The sequence below is a fragment of the Triturus cristatus genome, chromosome 4_1, assembly GCF_964204655.1.
Source record: "Triturus cristatus chromosome 4_1, aTriCri1.1, whole genome shotgun sequence".
In the NCBI taxonomy this organism is placed as follows: Eukaryota; Metazoa; Chordata; class Amphibia; order Caudata; family Salamandridae; genus Triturus; species Triturus cristatus.
Window position 1 is genome coordinate 34154479 of NC_140585.1, and position 18464 is coordinate 34172942.

An 18464-nucleotide genomic window follows, 5' to 3' on the forward strand; every position below is an offset into this window, starting at 1 on the left:
ACAGCAGAGTAGAGAGAGAGGAAAGTGTGTTTGTCACTCCTTGTTCGGCACAAAGAGAAGAGGAGAGAGAGAGGAAAGTGTGTTTGTCACTCCGTGTCCGGCACAAACAACACAGGAGAGAGAGAGGAAAGTGAGTGTCACTCCTTGTCCGGCACAAACAGCAGAGGAGAGAGAGGAAAGTATGTTTGCCACTCCTTGTCCAGCACAAAGAGCAGAGGAGAGAGGAAAGTGTGTTCGCCACTCCTTGTCCGGCAAAAACAACACAGGAGAGAGAGAGGAAAGTGAGTGTCACTCCTTGTCCGGCACAAACAGCAGAGGAGAGAGAGGAAAGTATGTTTGCCACTCCATGTCCAGCACAAAGAGCAGAGGAGAGAGGAAAGTGTGTTTGTCACTCCTTGCCTGGCACAAACAGCAGAGGAGAGAGAGAGAGGAAAGTGTGTTTGTCACTCCTTGTCTGGCACAAACAGCAGAGGAGAGAGAGAAGAAAGTGTGTTTGTCACTCCGTGTCCAGTGCAAACAGCAGAGGAGAGAGAGAGGAAAGTGTGTTTGTCACTCCTTGTTCGGCACAAAGAGCAGAGGAGAGAGAGAGGAAAGTGTGTTTGTCACTCCGTGTCTGGCACAAACAGCAGAGGAGAGAGAGGAAAGTGTGTTCGCCACTCCTTGTCCGGCACAAACAACAGAGGAGAGAGAGAGGGAAGTGAGTTTGTCACTCCTTGTCCAGCACAAACAGCAGAGGAGAGAAAGAGGAAAGTGTGTTTGTCACTCCGTGTCCGGCACAAACAGCAGAGGAGAGGGAGGAAAGTGTGTTCGCCACTCCTTGTCCAGCACAAACAGCAGAGGAGAGAAAGAGGAAAATATGTTTGTCACTCCTTGTCCGGCACAAACAGCAGAGGAGAGAGAGAGGAAAGTGTGTTCGCCACTCCTTGTCTGGCACAAACCGCAGAGGAGAGAGAGAGGAAAGTGTGTTTGTCACTCCTTGTCTGTTGGAAACTGCAGAGGAGAGAGAGAGGAAAGTGTGTTTGTCACTCCTTGTCCGGCACAAACAGCAGAGGAGAGAGAGAAGAAAGTGTGTTTGTCACTCCGTGTGCAGCACAAACAGAAGAGGAGAGAAGAAAGTGTGTTTGTCACTCCTTGCTCGGCACAAACAGCAGAGGAGAGAGAGAGGAAAGTGTGCTTGTGACTTCTTGTCTGGCACAAACAACAGAAGAGAGAGAGAGAGGAAAGCCCTGTCTTATCCCTCTGGGGATATCCAGAGCCTTTGAAACATGTCCATTAACCCTGACTGTTGTACTTGGGTTTGAATATATATGTATGTTAGCCCTATGATGTAGTTTAACCAGCCCATTTTGGGGCCGTATGGTCAAGCCATTTTAGTGAATCAAAGGCCTTCTGTGCTTCTGTGCATCCCCCACTCCCCTCAGCAGCCCGGCTACAGTTTACGTGATGCAGTACAGCAAACAGATTTCGTAAATTACCCGAGGTAGAATGTTTGGTATCAACCCTGACTGGTCAAGTTTGATCAATCCTGACAATAATGGAGCAAGGTAATTGGCTGTCGCCTTCACAAAAATGGTATTATCAACATTTATTAGGGATAGTGGCCTGTCGGGTGTGCATAGTCGGCTTAAATGGTTTCAATAGGACTGTATTTACTGCATTTGTAGTGGACTGTGAGAGTGTCTTGTTGGCCAGTGCTTCACTGTAGACACTTAACAGGTGTGGCACGAACAGGTCCTGGACCTCTTTGTAAAATTCAGGTGTGAGGCCAGCTTCAGCTTGGATCTCCCTCCCAGCTAAATCATCAATGGTGAGCTTCATGTCAGACAGACTTGTGGGATCTGTGGGTATGCTCTAACCATGGCTGTGCACTTCCTCCAGGTAGATTCATCCACACTGGAACTTGAGATGTTCAGTTGTTGATAATAGTTACTAACTACCTGGAGTATTACCCCTCTGTATGCCTTATTCTCTGTCCCGATTAATTTTATTATGTGGCTAAGAGGGCCACTATCATGCTGGCGCACTGTTATGTTATGTTATACCGTTTTATATAGCGCACAGCTGCCCCAGCAAAGGGGGGTCCCAGCACTGACAGCAGAAAACTACTGAACTATAGACAGCCAAAGCAGCCTACAATGGAGGGAAGAGGTGAGTTTTGATTGCCTTGCGGAATGCCAGATAATTGTTCATGCTGTGAATGTAGATGGGGAGCGCGTTCCAAAATTCACCTCTTGCACATATAAGCACCGTAGCGTGTGCTTTACACACAGGGCACTGACAAACTCATAACTACCCCTGTAACACCCCACACATATAAGGTCCTGACGAAAGCCAGTAGAAGAAAAGGCCTGGCTGAAACTAGTTGACCGCACAGGACGTCGGAGGCCATAAGCCTACCGTGCACGTCCCACAGCCTTTGTTTTTATCGACTGCCTGAGGCCCACCATTAAAACAGTCTTTGGGACACCCAGGACAGTATTTTAAACCTCACTCAGAGCACACTCACAGCACCCTCACGAACCAAAAAAACCCGCTCTGCAGTAATCTGGCGTCGAAGCACACCTGAGGTACACTCGGTACCTCGGGTGGGGCCCAATGATAGAGCATGCCACCAACTAGGTTGGTGGGTGAGGGCCTTCATAAAAAACCTAATGGTTTTTTTTCCACCCGCAGACATACAAAAAATTTATACCAGAGCTAGTTCTCATTGATTACTAACACATAAACTGGGGAAACGGACTAGCCTCTCTAGTTCTCCTCTCTCTTTTTGATTATAACATTTCCTCGACAGCGCACAGCTGTGAGAGATTGTCTAGAAAATGGCGGAAAACCCTGGCCTCACGTCCTCTGAAACTGAGATCAGCGAACTCCTCGCTGATCCGCCATTCACACTGGACATTAACATCGCCCAGACCATAGCTCAAACCGCCGACTGGGACGCACTCACAGAAAAGAAAAGGAACAAGATCAGGACCATTCTACATGGAGTGATCCTAGCTCAATACCTACGAACAAACAGCGCACCTAAAGGTCTGCTAGTCACCAATGCGCCCAGGATCTTCCTAGACGATGCCACATTTAGGAAGGACTGGGCCCAGGTAGGTTGGCACTGCACAAGAGACTGGTTGGTCCTCATAATCAAAACTGCCAAACGCCTTTCGGACGCAATGATCATCGATATACAGGCCACCGAATCACATTTCAAAACTACCATAACCTCGTTCAAAAAGAAACTGGAAGAATCTAATAAAGAACTGAATGAGTATAAAGAGTACTTGACCCAAGCAAAGATAGCAAAATTTGATAAAGATTTAAAGAAATTCAATTACTCAAAAATTTACCCTTACACAGCGGATGATTATGTTGCCCCTCTAAGACAAGACAGAGGCTCAGATTCACCGGGGGACAACACCTCAATGTCCAGCGACTCCAGCTCAGGATCTGTAAAACAACAAGGAAACAGAGGCCGGGGCCGTCGCTGGCAACAACCATGCGGAAGACAACCACAGCCCAGTCAAGCCCATGGACCCCTGTTGTTCAACCACCCGTAACAGAACCCTTACTTTGGATGGCCACCCCTGTACCACCAAGCACCCCAGAACTTCTATGGCCAACCCTACAGACCGCCTTTTTTAGGGCAGGGCGGCCGAATAAGAGGCCGCAGAGGAAATACACAACAAACACCCCATGTACACTGGACAGAGGAAGACGGACCGGTCAGCGCCAACACCCGCAACAAGGGCAAGGAACAACAACTGAGCACCAGCCGCTAACCAGCGAATTAGACACACCTTCCCTGGTCTTCAACCTATCCTCCATAGATGTAACCACTACTGAAGAAAAAGTACTGAATAAAGGCCTCTCCTTTGTCCCCACCAAAAGAGTTGACAAATTCCTCCTACACACTGATCTAGCAGAGTTATTCCGGAAGCTGAAGCTCCGCGCCTTTTTTGAAAGACAGGACACCAACAATGACACAAGGGAAACCAATGAGACGGGTCTACGACCCAAATCAACATTCATGCCTCCACCTTGCAGTATACCGGCAGAAATCATTGCCTTCGAGCAGGCCGTCTACAATGAAGTAGAGAAAACCAACCAAACAGAGACTTACAACAACCTATCTAAAGAAGAACGGGCAGCTCTGAAAACCCTCCGAGACAATGACAACATTACCATCAAACCCGCCGACAAAGGCGGAGGGATTGTGATTCAGGACACCCAGGCTTACCGAGCAGAGTGCCAGAGACTCCTTCAAGACGACCGCAATTACAGACACCTTGACAGCGACACTTCCAATCAACTCAAACTTACAATCACCAACTTGGTGACTACAGCTGCAAACAATAACCACATCTCCAAACAGGAGGCCACCTTCCTCTGCAACACACAAGCCCGGATACTGTATTTTTACACAGTACACAAGGTACACAAGGAAACAAGACCACCCCCGGGACGTCCGATTGTCTCAGGCTGCAACTCACTCCTAGAGCCCCTCTCTAGGTTTTGTGACTTTTTCCTTAACCCTCTAGTACAAGCTGCAACCACTTACATCAAGGACACCAAACATCTTCTGTCCCTCCTTCAAGACCTGGATTTTAACCCCACAACCCAGTTACTTGTGGGACTGGATATTGAAAGCCTGTACACAAGCCTGCCTCAAGATGACACCCTCAAGGTCTTAGAAGAAACTCTGACCAACTCACAATGGGAACACACTACACCAAGAGAATTTGTCCTAGACTGCGCCAGACTGGCATTAAAAGAAAACTTTTTTGAATTTGAGGGCACATACTATCTCCAGACAAATCGAACGTCCATGTGCAGTATTTTTGCTCCCAGCGTGGCGGGACTATATGTCTACCACCTGGAACAGTCACACATCCTCGATCCCAACAACCCATTCACGGAATCAATACTTTTCTGGCGTCAATACATTGATGACGTCCTCATGATATGGGAAGGCTCGGAGGAATCCTTAAAGAACTTCCAGCCCTGGCTCAACACACGTGATCCTCACCTACGCTCCACGTACACCAGCAGCAAAGACCAGTTACCTTTCCTGGACCTACTGATCAAGGCCGCCAATGGTAAACTGTCAACCACCACGTATTATAAACCCACGGCAAGGAATTCACTACTGGCCTTTGATAGTTTCCACCCACGACCACTAAGGGAGAACCTGCCCTATGGCTAATTTCTACGCATAAGACGCAATTGCAGCAATAAGGAAGACTACAACACACAGGCCACAGACCTCTCACACAGATTACAACAATGGGGTTATCCAACAAGGATCATCAACAAGACCAAAAAATGGGCAAAGAACCAGAATAGAGACGCCCTCCTGGAAACACCAACCCGTCAAGAAACAATAACACCATTGACCTGTGTCACCACGTACAACCCTATCTCCAATATAGTGGCCAAAATCATCAAGAAAAATTGGAGAATCATAAACACGGGCAAACGAGACTGGGACCTGCCCCTTTTTGCCTATAAAAAATCAAACAGCCTCCGGGATCAACTCATCTCTACGCGGCCGAGAACCACGGAAACCATCACCAACCCCACACTGCACCAAGTGTGCAACCTCCCTAAAGTTATAGGTCACTACCCCTGTGGCGACTGCAGTATCTGCCACCTCACGACACATACCAAAACCATCGACCTGGAAACCGGTAAAACATGGCACCAACGTAAGCACACGAACTGCAATTCAACCAATCTAGTGTACTTGATTGAATGCCCATGCCAGCTCCGTTACGTGGGTATGACCACGAGAAAAATACGCACCAGAATCACTGAACACAGAAGTACGATTTGGTGCAAGAAGACTATCAGCAAACTCACAGACCACTTCCTTAGGTTTGGACATACCACCAATGACCTCAGATGGACGGTCATTGAACAGATCCCTGCCCACCCTACAGACAACGAGAAGCAGCTACTGTCCAAAGAACAACGCTGGATCTACAGATTGTCCACCCACACGGAGGGACTGAATGATAATATTCCGTGGAACAGCCTCAGCAGATGAGGCCCCCCACACCTGACAGATCATTTCCACTCTCCTGAGTGCCTCCTCATCAACAGGGCCCGCCTAGGGCACGGGATGACCATGTCCCAACACCAAACGTCCTCTGGGCGTCATACTGGCTCAAACATCTAGGTGGTGACCTTCTCATTCACACGTCCTTCCCTACATACACCACATAGTGGGTTCATCACCCTTATTATTATTTTTTGCAGGACCAATATGCAATAACATCTCTGCACATTAACGTACGTTACCTACTTAGCCCCTCCTGGTTGCCACTTCCATTTAAATAGAGAGGGTGTCCTCCCATTACAGTGCACAGATGGAGCGTGACTCCCCCAATTGGGTTAGCACTCCCCTAAATAACCGCACATTTGCACGCGCATGTTAGCAACTTAGACATCCAATTGCACCATGGAAATTAATAGAGAGAGTGCTACATACAACTGCATGCGAGTCTTTCTTCCATTTCCTCTACTACAGGCACCTCCTCGAGACAACAGGAAGCGGAATACGCCCCGTCACTCGTGCCCAGGCCAGAACACCTGACACAGCTTAGCCGGAGTCGTGCCAGAGTCCTGCCCGTCTGCGCCCGTCCGCGCTAGGGACACGCTGGGCGCAGCGGGTTATCTCTCTTGCACTTTTCGTTCTGGTGCCGTGATGATCGCCTACTCCAATGAGACGTTACGGTCCATTGGACTGACCATCCCTAAGTGCGATCAGGTAAATATCCACCCTTTAAGCGGCCCATATTGTTGTGCCTGCAAAAGTTGAGCTCTTGCCTTTCCCGTACATACCCGCCAGAAGCCTTTGGCTTTTGTTTCTCGGAGTAAGGGTACGGCGCGCGCTCTTCGAATATTTAGCCTGAATGTTAGGTCCTTGGTGCAACACCATCAAGTCATCTTGGACCTTATGCAGGATGAGACCCCAGATGTTTTTGCTATTACAGAAACTTGGTTGCAGGAGGATGATGCAGCTATTATCAATCTGGCCTTTCCCCCTGATTATTCCATCTTCACTCTAAATCGTCCAACTAGAGGAGGGGGCATTGCCCTTGCTGTTAAATCTAGTTTCCCTTGTAGCTGGAATGTCTTAAATATCGCTGGGTGCGAAAGCGCCTCCTTCAAGATCTCGATCAGTCCCCAGTTTTCGATCTCAGGGATGGTGGTATATCGGCCTCCGGGTAACGATGTTGCGTTTAGAGATGCTTTCCCTGACGCCGTTAGTTCCTTGGCAGTTGGTTGTGCCAATTTTTCTATTTTGGGAGACCTTAATCTCCATCTGGACAATCAGAGCACCCCGGCTGTCTTGAATTTTCTAGCGGATCTCGAGGCCCTTCAGTTGTTTCAAAAAGTTTCACAACCCACCCATGTAGGGGGGCATATATTGGATCCCTTTTTTACTAATTTATCGGAAGCCATAGTCTTTTCCATCTCACCCCTAGGATGGACTGACCATTATCTAGTGGATATTCGGGCCTCTCTGCCTATGACCCCCTCTACTCCTTCGGCTAGATTGGTCCCTAGAAGACACTGGAGTAAACTTAGGTTAGAGGACCTGCATCATGTTTTGACTATTGATCCGTTAGGATCTTTGGATGACGCTGAAACGGGTTATGAACAGTTCTGTCAATGGATTACCAGGGCGCTTGACTCTTTGATCCCGATTATTACAAGTAAATTGAGCTCCAGAAAGTCGAACCCCTGGTATGACAGCGCTTTACGTGCTTTGAAAGGGAACTGTAGGCGGGCTGAGAGAGAATGGCGGAGGTCTTATGATGCGGCTAAGAAAGCGTCGTATCTGGCTTCCATTAAGATTTATCATCGTGCCATATGTAGAGCCCGTGCGGCGTTCTACTCTCTGGAATTTCGCAACAGCTCGAACCCGTCTAAAACCATATTCAAGGCCCTTAAAGATCTTCTGTCTAAACGAATTTCCTCCCCGGCTATGGCTTCTACCTCTCAATGTGAGGCTTTAGCTTGTTTCTTTTTGGAGAAAGTGCAGGGCATCTACCGGGCCTTTCCCTGTACAAGGCCACTCTTGGAGGTCGTGGACATTTTTCCTGCCCCTCCTACCTTGGACTCTTTTCCTCCACTTCTACCTGAGGTTTTTGATAGACTGTCTCTGAAGATTAAATCGGGATCTCCTCTGGATCTGGTAAGACCTGCCCTCTTCAGAGATCAGTCTTTTTTGGGACGCTCTATGGTCTGTTCCCTGATCAACATCTCGCTGGCTACGGGCATGGTTCCAGCTAAATGGAAGCGTGCAGTGGTTTCTCCTATCCTGAAGAAACCTTCTTTGGATCCGTTGAAGCCGGAGAGTTATCGACCCATTTCCTTGCTTCCTTAGCCGGCAAAATTGGTGGAGGCTCACGTCAACCAGGTTCTCTCCGACCATCTCACCCGAGCTAACATCCTGGATGCTACCCAGAACGGGTTTCGTACTGGGCACAGCACGGAGACAGCCCTTCTCGCCATGGTTGAACATCTGCGTTCGGTGCTGGATGGGGGACAGACGGCGGCGCTAGTATTATTAGATCTGAGCGCCGCCTTCAATACTGTTTCACATCGCATCCTTCTACATCGCCTGGAGGAGATAGGTATTGGGGGGTTAGCCCTACAGTGGTTCCGTTCCTTTCTCGACGACCGGTCCATTTGCGTTGCTATACCACCGTATCAGTCCAAATTCCATCCTTTGGACCTGGGGGTGCCACAGGGATCCTCGCTGAGTCCCACGTTATTCAATCTTTACGTGAGACCGCTGGCTGATGTCGTCAAGCAGTGGGGCATGAATATGGTCTCATATGCGGACGACACACAGTTGGCGGTTACCATCAGCGGGGACGCTGACTTGGATGTCCCTAGGTTCCAGAATGGGCTGAGGGCAGTGGCGAGCTGGATGAGTGCCAACTGTCTCCAGCTCAACGCTAAGAAGACTGAGGTCATGGTCATCGGGAGGGGCAAGGAACTTTGGGGGGACAGATGGTGGCCTCCAGAACTGGGGCCGTCTCCAACTCCGGTTACTGCATTGAGAAATTTGGGAGTGTGGTTGGACTCCACTCTGATCTTTGTTGGGCACACCAAGAAAACCGCAGCTTGCTGCTTTGGGGTCCTTCGGGGCTTAAGATCTGTCCTGAAGTTTTTTGACCCTCCTACCAGGCAGCTGGTGGTTCAGGCAACAGTAATATCCCGTCTGGACTATGCCAGCTCGCTCCTGGTAGGGACAAATCAGGCAGAAATCATCCGCCTTCAGCGTGTCCAAAATGCCGCAGCTAGAGCCATAGTTGGTTTGCCTAGGTCCTGCTCTGTTTCAAGTACTCTTCGATCCTTACACTGGCTACCGATTAAGTCAAGAATTCATTTTAAAGTCTTAGGTCTGGCTTTTAAGATCATGAAAGGAGTAGCTCCCCAGATCCTTTCGAATCTCTTGTCTAGCTATGTTCCGACTCGCTCTTTAAGATCAATGGGCCAAGCACTCGCTGTGGTTCCGAGGTTTAAGCTCAGCTGAGTTGGTGGTCGGTCTTTTCGGGTAAAAGCAGCAGCGCTTTGGAACTCGCTTCCGTTTGAGATTCGCGCGATGGAAGATCTTCTCCTTTTTCGCAAAGCCATAAAAACCCTTCTGTTTTAATTTTTCCCTCCTAACTAGTTGTCCCCCTCCTGTGTCTTCAATTTCAGTGCTAGTTGTGTTTTTAACCGTCATGCGCCAGGACGCCCCTTAGCTGGGGCAGCTGTGCGCAATATAAATGCTCCTAACATAACATAACATAACATAACATAACATAACAGCTAACAAGCAACACCTGGCGCTTTCCACAGGTATTTAAGCGCTTTCTACATTGAAGCTCATTTCTCACGGAGCTTCTGCCCGGACAACAGATTCATTGAGGGTCCAGCGACATCGCGCAGTAAGACTAAGCTAACGGTACAGCCACCTTTCATGCTGCCCTCGGCCATGTCTGCGTGTGCATCCTTTTACCGTTACCTTGTTGGGTGCATACTACCCCCCTCCCCCAACAGCGGTTTTCCTTTTCTTCCCCCAATTTAGAGTGCACATGGTCCTGGCCCCCGGCTGAGCTCCATGCTGAGTTGTTTGCTACAATCAGGTGTAAGCAACTCCACTTTACTGTTTTCACCAACATTGGTTACAGTATATAGGCCTAATTTCACACACAATAACGCATATTGTGAGACCGGCCACTTTTTCACTACCCGCCACTGACGCCAACACTACCGCCTTGTCTGTGGTCACCTCTAGGCACCTTGCACCGCCTCACTAAAAGCTTTTAGCCCACTACTAGGAGCCTTTACTTAAATCTTATGTCTGTCCCTCCCCCCTTTTTTTTACTCCCTACAGGTACAACCCAAGAGGATACACCTCTTGCACATATAAGCACCGTAGCATGTGCTTCACACACAGGGCACTGACAAACTCATAACTACCCCTGTAACACCCCACACATATAAGGTCCTGACGAAAGCCAGTAGAAGAAAAGGCCTGGCTGAAACTAGTTGACCGCACAGGACGTCGGAGGCCATAAGCCTACAGTGCACGTCCCACAGCCTTTGTTTTTATCGACTGCCTGGGGCCCACCATTAAAACAGTCTTTGGGACACCCAGGACAGTATTTTAAACCTCACTCAGAGCACACTCATAGCACCCTCATGAACCAAAAAAACCCGCTCCGCAGTAATCTGGCATCGAAGCACACCTAAGGTACACTCGGTACCTCGGGTGGGGCCCAATGATGAAGCATGCCACCAACTAGGTTGGTGGGTGAGGGCCTTCATAAAAAACCTAAAGTTTTTTTTTCTCCACCCGCAGACATACAAACAATTTAAACCAGAGCTAGTTCTCATTGATTACTAACGTATGCTCTAACCATGGCTGTGCACTTCCTCCAGGTAGATTCATCAACACTGGAACTTGAGGTGTTCAGTTGTTGATAATAGTTACTAACTACCTGGAGTATTACCCCTCTGTATGCCTTATTCTCTGTCCCGATTAATTATATTATGTGGCTAAGAGGGCCACTCTGATGCTGGCGCACTGTTGTTATGTTATGCCGTTTTATATAGCGCACAGCTGCCCCAGCAAAGGGGTGTCCCAGCGCTGATAGCAGAAAACTGCAGAACTATAGACAGCCAAAGCAGCCTACAATGGAGGGAAGAGGTGAGTTTTGATTGCCTTGCGGAATGCCAGATAATTGTTCATGCTGTGAATGTAGATGGGGAGCGCGTTCCAAAATTTGGTTGCCAATACACAGAAGGAACGTCCACCAGCGCGAACCCACCTCACCCGCGGAACCACCGCTAAATGCTGCCCCATTGACCGAAGTTGATGGGAGGGGGTATAAGGTGTAAGCAAGTTGGTCAAGATGCCTGGAGAGAAGAGATTTAACATTTTAAAAGACATGCAAAGGAGCTTAAACTCTATGCGTTTGGCCACAGGCAGCCAGTGTAGCTGGCAAATACCACTAGTAGTAGAGCATGTCCTGGGCAAACCCAATAGAGTTCTTGCCGCAGTGTTTTGAACCCTTTGCAATCTTACAATTTCTGCCTTATTTGATCGCAAATAGAGAGACTTGGCATGGTCCAGTCTGGACAGGATGGAGGCCTGGACAATAAACTGCCTAATAGCCGGGTTGAAAAACCCTAACAGCGGTTTGAACCCTCGTAGGATACCAAAGCAGGTCCCTGCTGGCTTCTTGGTTTGCGTCTGGAAGCTGAGGGCAGAGTCTACCCACACACCCACATTTTTTACCACCTGTTTGGGGACGGGTGCACAGCCAAAGGTGGCAGGCCACCAGCGTTCGGTCCACAGCTCAGAGTCTCTCCCAACCAGCAGTACCTCGGACTTGTTGGCATTGAGCTGGAGACAGTTGGCAGTCATCCACTCAGAGATGGCCTAGAGAGCTCCCCGGAACTTACATGCATCCTGCACGGAGTCGTCCGAGAGTGCCGCTACCAACTATGTGTCGTCCGCATATGACACTGCTGTAAGCCCTCTGCTCTTGGCCACCACTGCTAACGGTTGGACATATATATTAAACAGTGTTGGGCTCAAGGCTGAGCCGTGCGGTACCCCATATTTGATGGTGTGAATTTTGGCGGCAAAAGGGCGACTGCGACCTGGAAGGTCCTACCCGCCAGAAAAGAGGCGAACCACTCCAGGGCGGAATCCACAATACCCGCACCCTGTGGATAGTAACAGTTTTTGATTCAGTCTCGTCAGTAGTGTTCTGTCCTTTGGCTGGGCACACCGATCCTGAAGGGCATCTAATTATGGGCTTGATTTTGAGTTTGTCGGGCGGGTCACACTGTCACAATCGTGACGGGTACCCTGTCTGCTTTATTATTAGGGCGCTATATACAGTTGCACTGGTAATACGACGGATGGAATATTTGTAAAGTTTGTGACGGAACATGCAGCGAGGTTGCACTTTGATCTGCCCCATGGGCAGCTCCACCTTCAGTTTGCATTAGGATAGGATCCAGCGCAGGTTCTGCAGCCCCCCCATGCCTTGTAGCTTTCCTCACCGGCGCCTTCTGCCACCAGGGCAGGCGTTGGCATGCAAGTCAACTTTCCTCTCATTTCTTGGGCGCTGACAGCAGATGTCGGCCATGTCGCAACGAAGCTGTGGCTTCAGCTACTCGGGCTCGCGGGTTGTGAGGATGTGGATCTCGGATACTACGTGGCCATCTTGCTTGGGTGCCAAGCCAGGCCTTGTCCAAAACACTGTTTCTGAATTATTATTTTATTGGAGGCATTACAAAATTTCTCAAAATCCAGCCTGGGCCATTCCTCTGCTCTGCCTCATTTCACTCAATCACTTTTAAATACAGGGTGATGAGAAAGAAAGGACCAAGGAGGTCTTTGCAAAGATCAACCTCTCTGCCTTGGCAGAAACAGCAGGAAAGGACTTTTGTAACAAGCAAGCAACTATCACAGGATTTTGATGAGGTCAGTCTCTGATGCAGGTGATTTTATGGTCAACCTACCACTGATCTATTTCCGGTGTGGGAATCACACCAAAGAAATCCAGCCCCTCCCTGTACAGAGCTTTGATGGAGACCCACTGAAGTTGTATCAGTCCTGGGTGTTGTACAAGAGTCTTGATTCCAGGCAGAAGAGGAGGAGCCTTTCACTCCTGCACCAAGTCCCTGTGAGACTGAACATGACTATTCGAGCTGGATCAGCAGCACAACCTTCCCTTCCAATAGGGTACTTGGCTTCTGGCTTCATCCTGCTTGTCTGCTGTGGGGCACTTGAGTGCATGCAAGCCTTTGTGACTTCTAAGCTGCCTGACTCTGCCAGCAAATGGGGTTTTGACATTGTAGGTGTGTAGTTTCTGTTTAATCATCATCACCTAATTCTGTAACTCTGCACTGCATTCTTCAGAAGCCCATTTTAACAGATTGCTCTTGTTGACTTTCATTAGAACTCTCAAGCCCAGATATCTGTTTTTCTTTTACCAAACTGTTTTTAGCTCAATGTATATAATTTTGTATTTGCATAAACCTGGTGTGTACCTTTATTTTTTTTCTTTCTACTATATTGCTTTTTATTCAACACTTCTAACAGAGAGCTATGGCTCTCCCCACTGACATGCAAGAACGGGATATTCTTGCAAGATTTCTGGTGGGCCCTGAAGGGTCCCCCTCACTTGACTGTTGTGGGTGATAGGCCATCTGTAGCATTCTTCCAACTAAGCCTACAAGTTGGATTTCTTACAGGTATTATCTTCCATACTCACCCGAGCTTTGAGGATCGCGTCACTGACAGACACCAGTGGGTACTTCTTGCTGGTCATCATAGGAACTCTTTTCGAAATCCCCCAAAACGACTGCTGCACGGTCTCTCTCGGGTTGAATTTGGTTTTCCATTTCCCTGTGAGAGAAGATGAAAGCACGTTAGTCATTCCGTTTAATTCGCTCTCCTCATCATTGGCCTACCTCTCAAACATCCAATACGCAGACTGACAATTTCCAACCCTCTTTCAATTGCCCCGCCAAAATGGTTAATAAAAGTTGGATCATCTGTCAGATCGCCCGCGTGTCTTCCTGTGGTGGATTCTGTGTCTGTGTGGGAAGCTTCAACCGCAGTGGGTCCCACAGCTCCTTGTTTCAAAAGCACGTTTCTGAGATTTCTGGGTCTTGGGTTGGCTGTTTCCATCACAGTATGCTAGGCTTACCCAGACATATGAGATATCAGTAGAAGTGGGACCTCCCCCCTTTCAGGAATTCAGAAGCGGACTCAAGACCAGGTTCTTCAACTTAGTCCACCCAAGCAGCCTGGCTCTCAGTGCCTGGATACCCTCGCGGGTGACTAGCAGCGCTCCATAAATGCTCTTCAATTGATTATTATTACTGCTTGCACTACTCTCTCTCGAGACCCATCACCCACGTTAACGTTTGTATGCGCTGGAGTGGGTCTTCGCGGGCTGGAGGCTTCTCCCCCTCTTCTGCAGCAGCAGACATTCTGCTTTCCCAGTTTTAAGCTCAGCATCGTCTATGTCTACGCCCTGGCATTGAAGCCTTGATTCAGCTGGTTCAAGATCTGCATCATCCTGGCACAGATTTAGGTAGTGTCCCTGGGCTTGGGCATTTACCATAACACCAGGCAATTCCCAGATGCTATCGTCCTCTGCTTCTTCCTAGCAGCCTTCAGAGGAAGAGGAGGTGGAGTTTCCTTTTCTATAGATCAATTTGAGATGGCAATAGAACCAGTTCTTCCATTTTGGCTATGTCAATCCAAGATGGCCGACTGAAGGCATTGTGGGATAGCTTCCTGCCAGAAGGGTATAGAAGCAGAAACCTGGAGAAGGCTGGTGTGCCACAACACTTGCACTGCATTTTTCATCACGTTCATTGCCCCGCCTTTTCTAATATTGTCTTTAGGTTTTTGTAGCATCCTTTGGAACTACGTCTGCCCGGGTCCTTCCGCCTGCAGCTCCAGCTTGATCTTCAGATTTTCTAGCCCAGAACTCCATCTTCTGGAAGGTTTTTTTTACCCTTCTGGGCTTTTTCTTTCCTTTGGGGATCATTCTGAAGGCACCAGTGAGTTACCAGCCCTGGATGACACTTAGGCTACTGGTATCAGCCGCCAATGTCTCTGTAACACCTACTGGAAGAAGAAGGCGTTACCAGACCTTCACCCATCTCTTGTCAGACTGTTGCTGGTAGGACCTTTGCCACTGCCTCTAAAATCCTGTACTCACTGCTGCGTTCATTTTAGGGATAAAACTTTTCATTGACACTTGACATTTGCAGGGCAAGGGGAGATGGTACCATGCATCTAAATCACCCTCCCTTACATTGACTCAGGTCTCTGCTGTTCAGAGCTGTCTGGGGATACTTGGTTTTCCCGGGTGCTGGCCAAACCAGACCAGGGTAACAAACCAGGCGATGAGCCATTCTCAAATCTCAATGACAAATCACAAATTCAAAACCTTCAGCTGTATGTTTCAATTTTTGAGTCTTCATCTCCACCGTGGTGCGGTCACTCAACTTGGTGATCTTGTTTTGACAGGTGATGTGTGCGACAGCAGGGTTGGGGCCGGAAAAGGACTTGACATGAGGTCATGGCACAAAAGTCTTGTAAATTCTCTGTTTATAGAAAAAAATGATCTCTTGTGATTAGTGGATCTCGCCTACTGTAGGGTGGGGGGTTGGGGTAGCATCACTGTGTCCTCCCCAAGGGATCCTAAGATAAAAAATGGTGTCCATAAGACTGAGAGAAGCACACCGTGTTCCAGGAATCTCTGTGATCAAGTCTGCCAACTTCAGGTGACCTTAAATCCCCCTGGACACTAGCGATCATGTTGTTCATGATACAAAAAATATGTGTGGAGTGGAGAGCCGGGCTTCTTGGCAAAAGACGAGCCTCATTGAGGCCTCTACCCACCATCTCCACTTCAGCTTTGATGGGGGACCAGACTAGGAGTGATACCTCCTAATCTGAAAAGCGGGGTAAAAGATGAGTATAAAGTTAAACGAGCAATAGGAGAGGAAGCTGGTTTGTGGACAGTTAATGCACCGTGATGGAGTGTTCTTTAAAGAGGTGCAACTTCAACTGTTCACTAGATTGGAGCAGTTTAGGGGTGGTCCTGATGGCTACAGGGATGGTTCTGGGTGCATAGAGGGTAAGGGCCTGCTGCTTTGTTTTTCCTTTATTTTTACACTTTTTAGTTTGCAGTCAGATGGTGTCCTGGCAGCAGGGGTGCCGGGAACCGCAAGAGATGGTGAGCTTGTCTACAGGAAAAGTGGGAGTGGTGGTTCCAAGGGCTTTGTAAATGATGCAGATTGTTTGAAAATGGTGCGGGCTGGCTGGGGGAGCCAACAAAGTCACGTCAGGATGGGGTGATATGATCATATTTCTTCAGGACCTGGATGACATGTGCCGCAGTGTGTAGGAGCCCCCTAGTGCTAGTGTGGAGTCTGGAAGGCCATGGAGCAGAGCGTTACCTCCATCCAGATGCGAGAGTAGAAGCAACAGCCATTCTGAAGTCACTTTCTGGAAGAAACAGTTTTGCTTTCTTTAGAAGAGAGAGCTGGGACCGGGTCGTCTTTGTTTTTCTGGCAAGGTGAATTCAAGTGACTTGGCATTGGGTGAAGCTATCCAGGTTCATATATTTGGTTGGTTGATACCAATCTCTGAGACACTCTGAGGAGTCACTGAAGAGCTTATATAGTGATATACTTTGTTGTTAGTTACCTATCTGTGAAACACTCTGTGGACACAATGAAGAGCTTACTTTGCGAAATACTTGGTTGGTGGATACCTATCCTCGAAACACTCTGCAGTCTCACTGAAGAGCTAACACAACAGTATACTTGGTTAGTAAATACCAATCTCTGAGATACTTTGGAGCATAGTTACAAGCCCCTATCGCCACCACATCACTTCCAGTGACGTTGTGGTGGCGATAGGGTCCTCTCCTTATTTACAAGGCAGCGTTAAGCCACTTCACGTTGCTTGTAAATATGGCACCATTTCAAGCTATACTTAGCGTGAAGAGGGGAGCAATCGGTGTTGCGGTGGAACGCCCAACGCCCACTGATTTTAACACTGCCCCCTATTTACAAGGGCAGCTTAAATAGGAGACAGCGCCAAAATGAAGACCAGTGAAAAACTGGTTTAAACAGGTGAAACAAGAAGAAATGCTTTATTTCTCCTCATTTTTGCTGTTTCCTTGTGTGATGCTTTGCACAGCACACATAGAAACAGCAAATTGCCTATGATTGTTTTTGTGCAGGAAGGTCCCCCTCCCTGCACATAAACAATCATTTTTTTAACAAAAAATGCAGTTTTCCAACTTCTATATGTTCTGCATTAAGCAGCACACATAGAAGTTACAAAGCAGCATTTAAAGACTGTTTATGTGCAGGAAGGTCTCCCTTCCTGCACATGAACAATCTTTCAATGCCATTGTGCGGTTTATGTGCACATAAACAATCTTCCCCTCAACACAGGCACCCTTGCACTATGGTACAAGGGTGCCTGCGTCGGCGCTAGGCTGCTAAGTGTAGCGCCAGCGCAGGGGGAAACGCAGGGCTGCACCATATTCTAGTAAATATGGTGCAACCCTGCGTTTCTAAAGTAACAAAGCATGTTGTTAGCCTTCTTGGCTTAACGACATGCTTTGCCACTTTATTGCAAGTATGCCCCCTATGCACTCACTGAAGAGCTTACATTGTGATATACCTGGATGGTAAATGCCTATCTTTTTTTTCTTCTTTAAGAGTTTTATATAGCGCAAACTAGACCCGAGAAATCGGGTATCAGAGCGCTTCACATGAGCACCAGTTTCGATACAGAAGGGCACATTCATTTTTTGTTAGGCACGTGAGATTAAGTGATTTGCCCAGAATCACAGGATGTTGAGTGTCATTGCGGAGACTCGAACCCGGTTACCCAGCTTCGAGGTCGAACGCTCTAGTCATAAGGATACATCTTCTCCCCAGTCTCCTATCTCTGGAGGATCACTGATTTTGGAGCATTGCCACTGAGCACTTGATCCCGGACAATCATCAGTCAGGACTGACCACAATCTCTATATTTATCCTTCTACTTCCATCCTCATTATTCATTCACTGAAATGGGCTCCTTTCTGGGCCATTTTAGGTGTCCACATTCCACTGCAATCATCGTTAACCCATTTGATGCGTCACATCACGGTGGGCATGTGTGGAGGACGGCCGGGGGCCGTCCGAACCACGCCCACTCATTATTTCACCTGCACCGCGGCGGAATTTGCGCCGCGGTAGAAGGGCTAAATAAGGATGACTCAAATATTCTATTAGTTCAGGTCCATTGTTCTACATTCATTTGATGCTAATGATATTTCTTTTGCTGATTTTCAAAGTAAAACTTAGATCTCCAGAGCCTCCAGAGCAGCATCTTATGTGGACTAATGTGTGTCTCT

At 48.2% G+C, this 18464-nt stretch overlaps 1 protein-coding gene across 4 annotated transcripts in view; it reads right to left on the bottom strand.

Moving 5' to 3' along the window:
- The window catches only part of SERPING1 (serpin family G member 1), a 142816-nt gene that overhangs the window by 41552 nt on the left and 82800 nt on the right, over positions 1–18464 (bottom strand). For all 4 annotated transcript variants that reach the window (XM_085651408.1, XM_085651409.1, XM_085651411.1 and 1 more), the window contains exon 6: positions 13794–13927. In XM_085651408.1, the coding sequence (XP_085507534.1) occupies positions 13794–13927 (134 nt within the window). The remainder of the gene's footprint in view (positions 1–13793; positions 13928–18464) is intronic.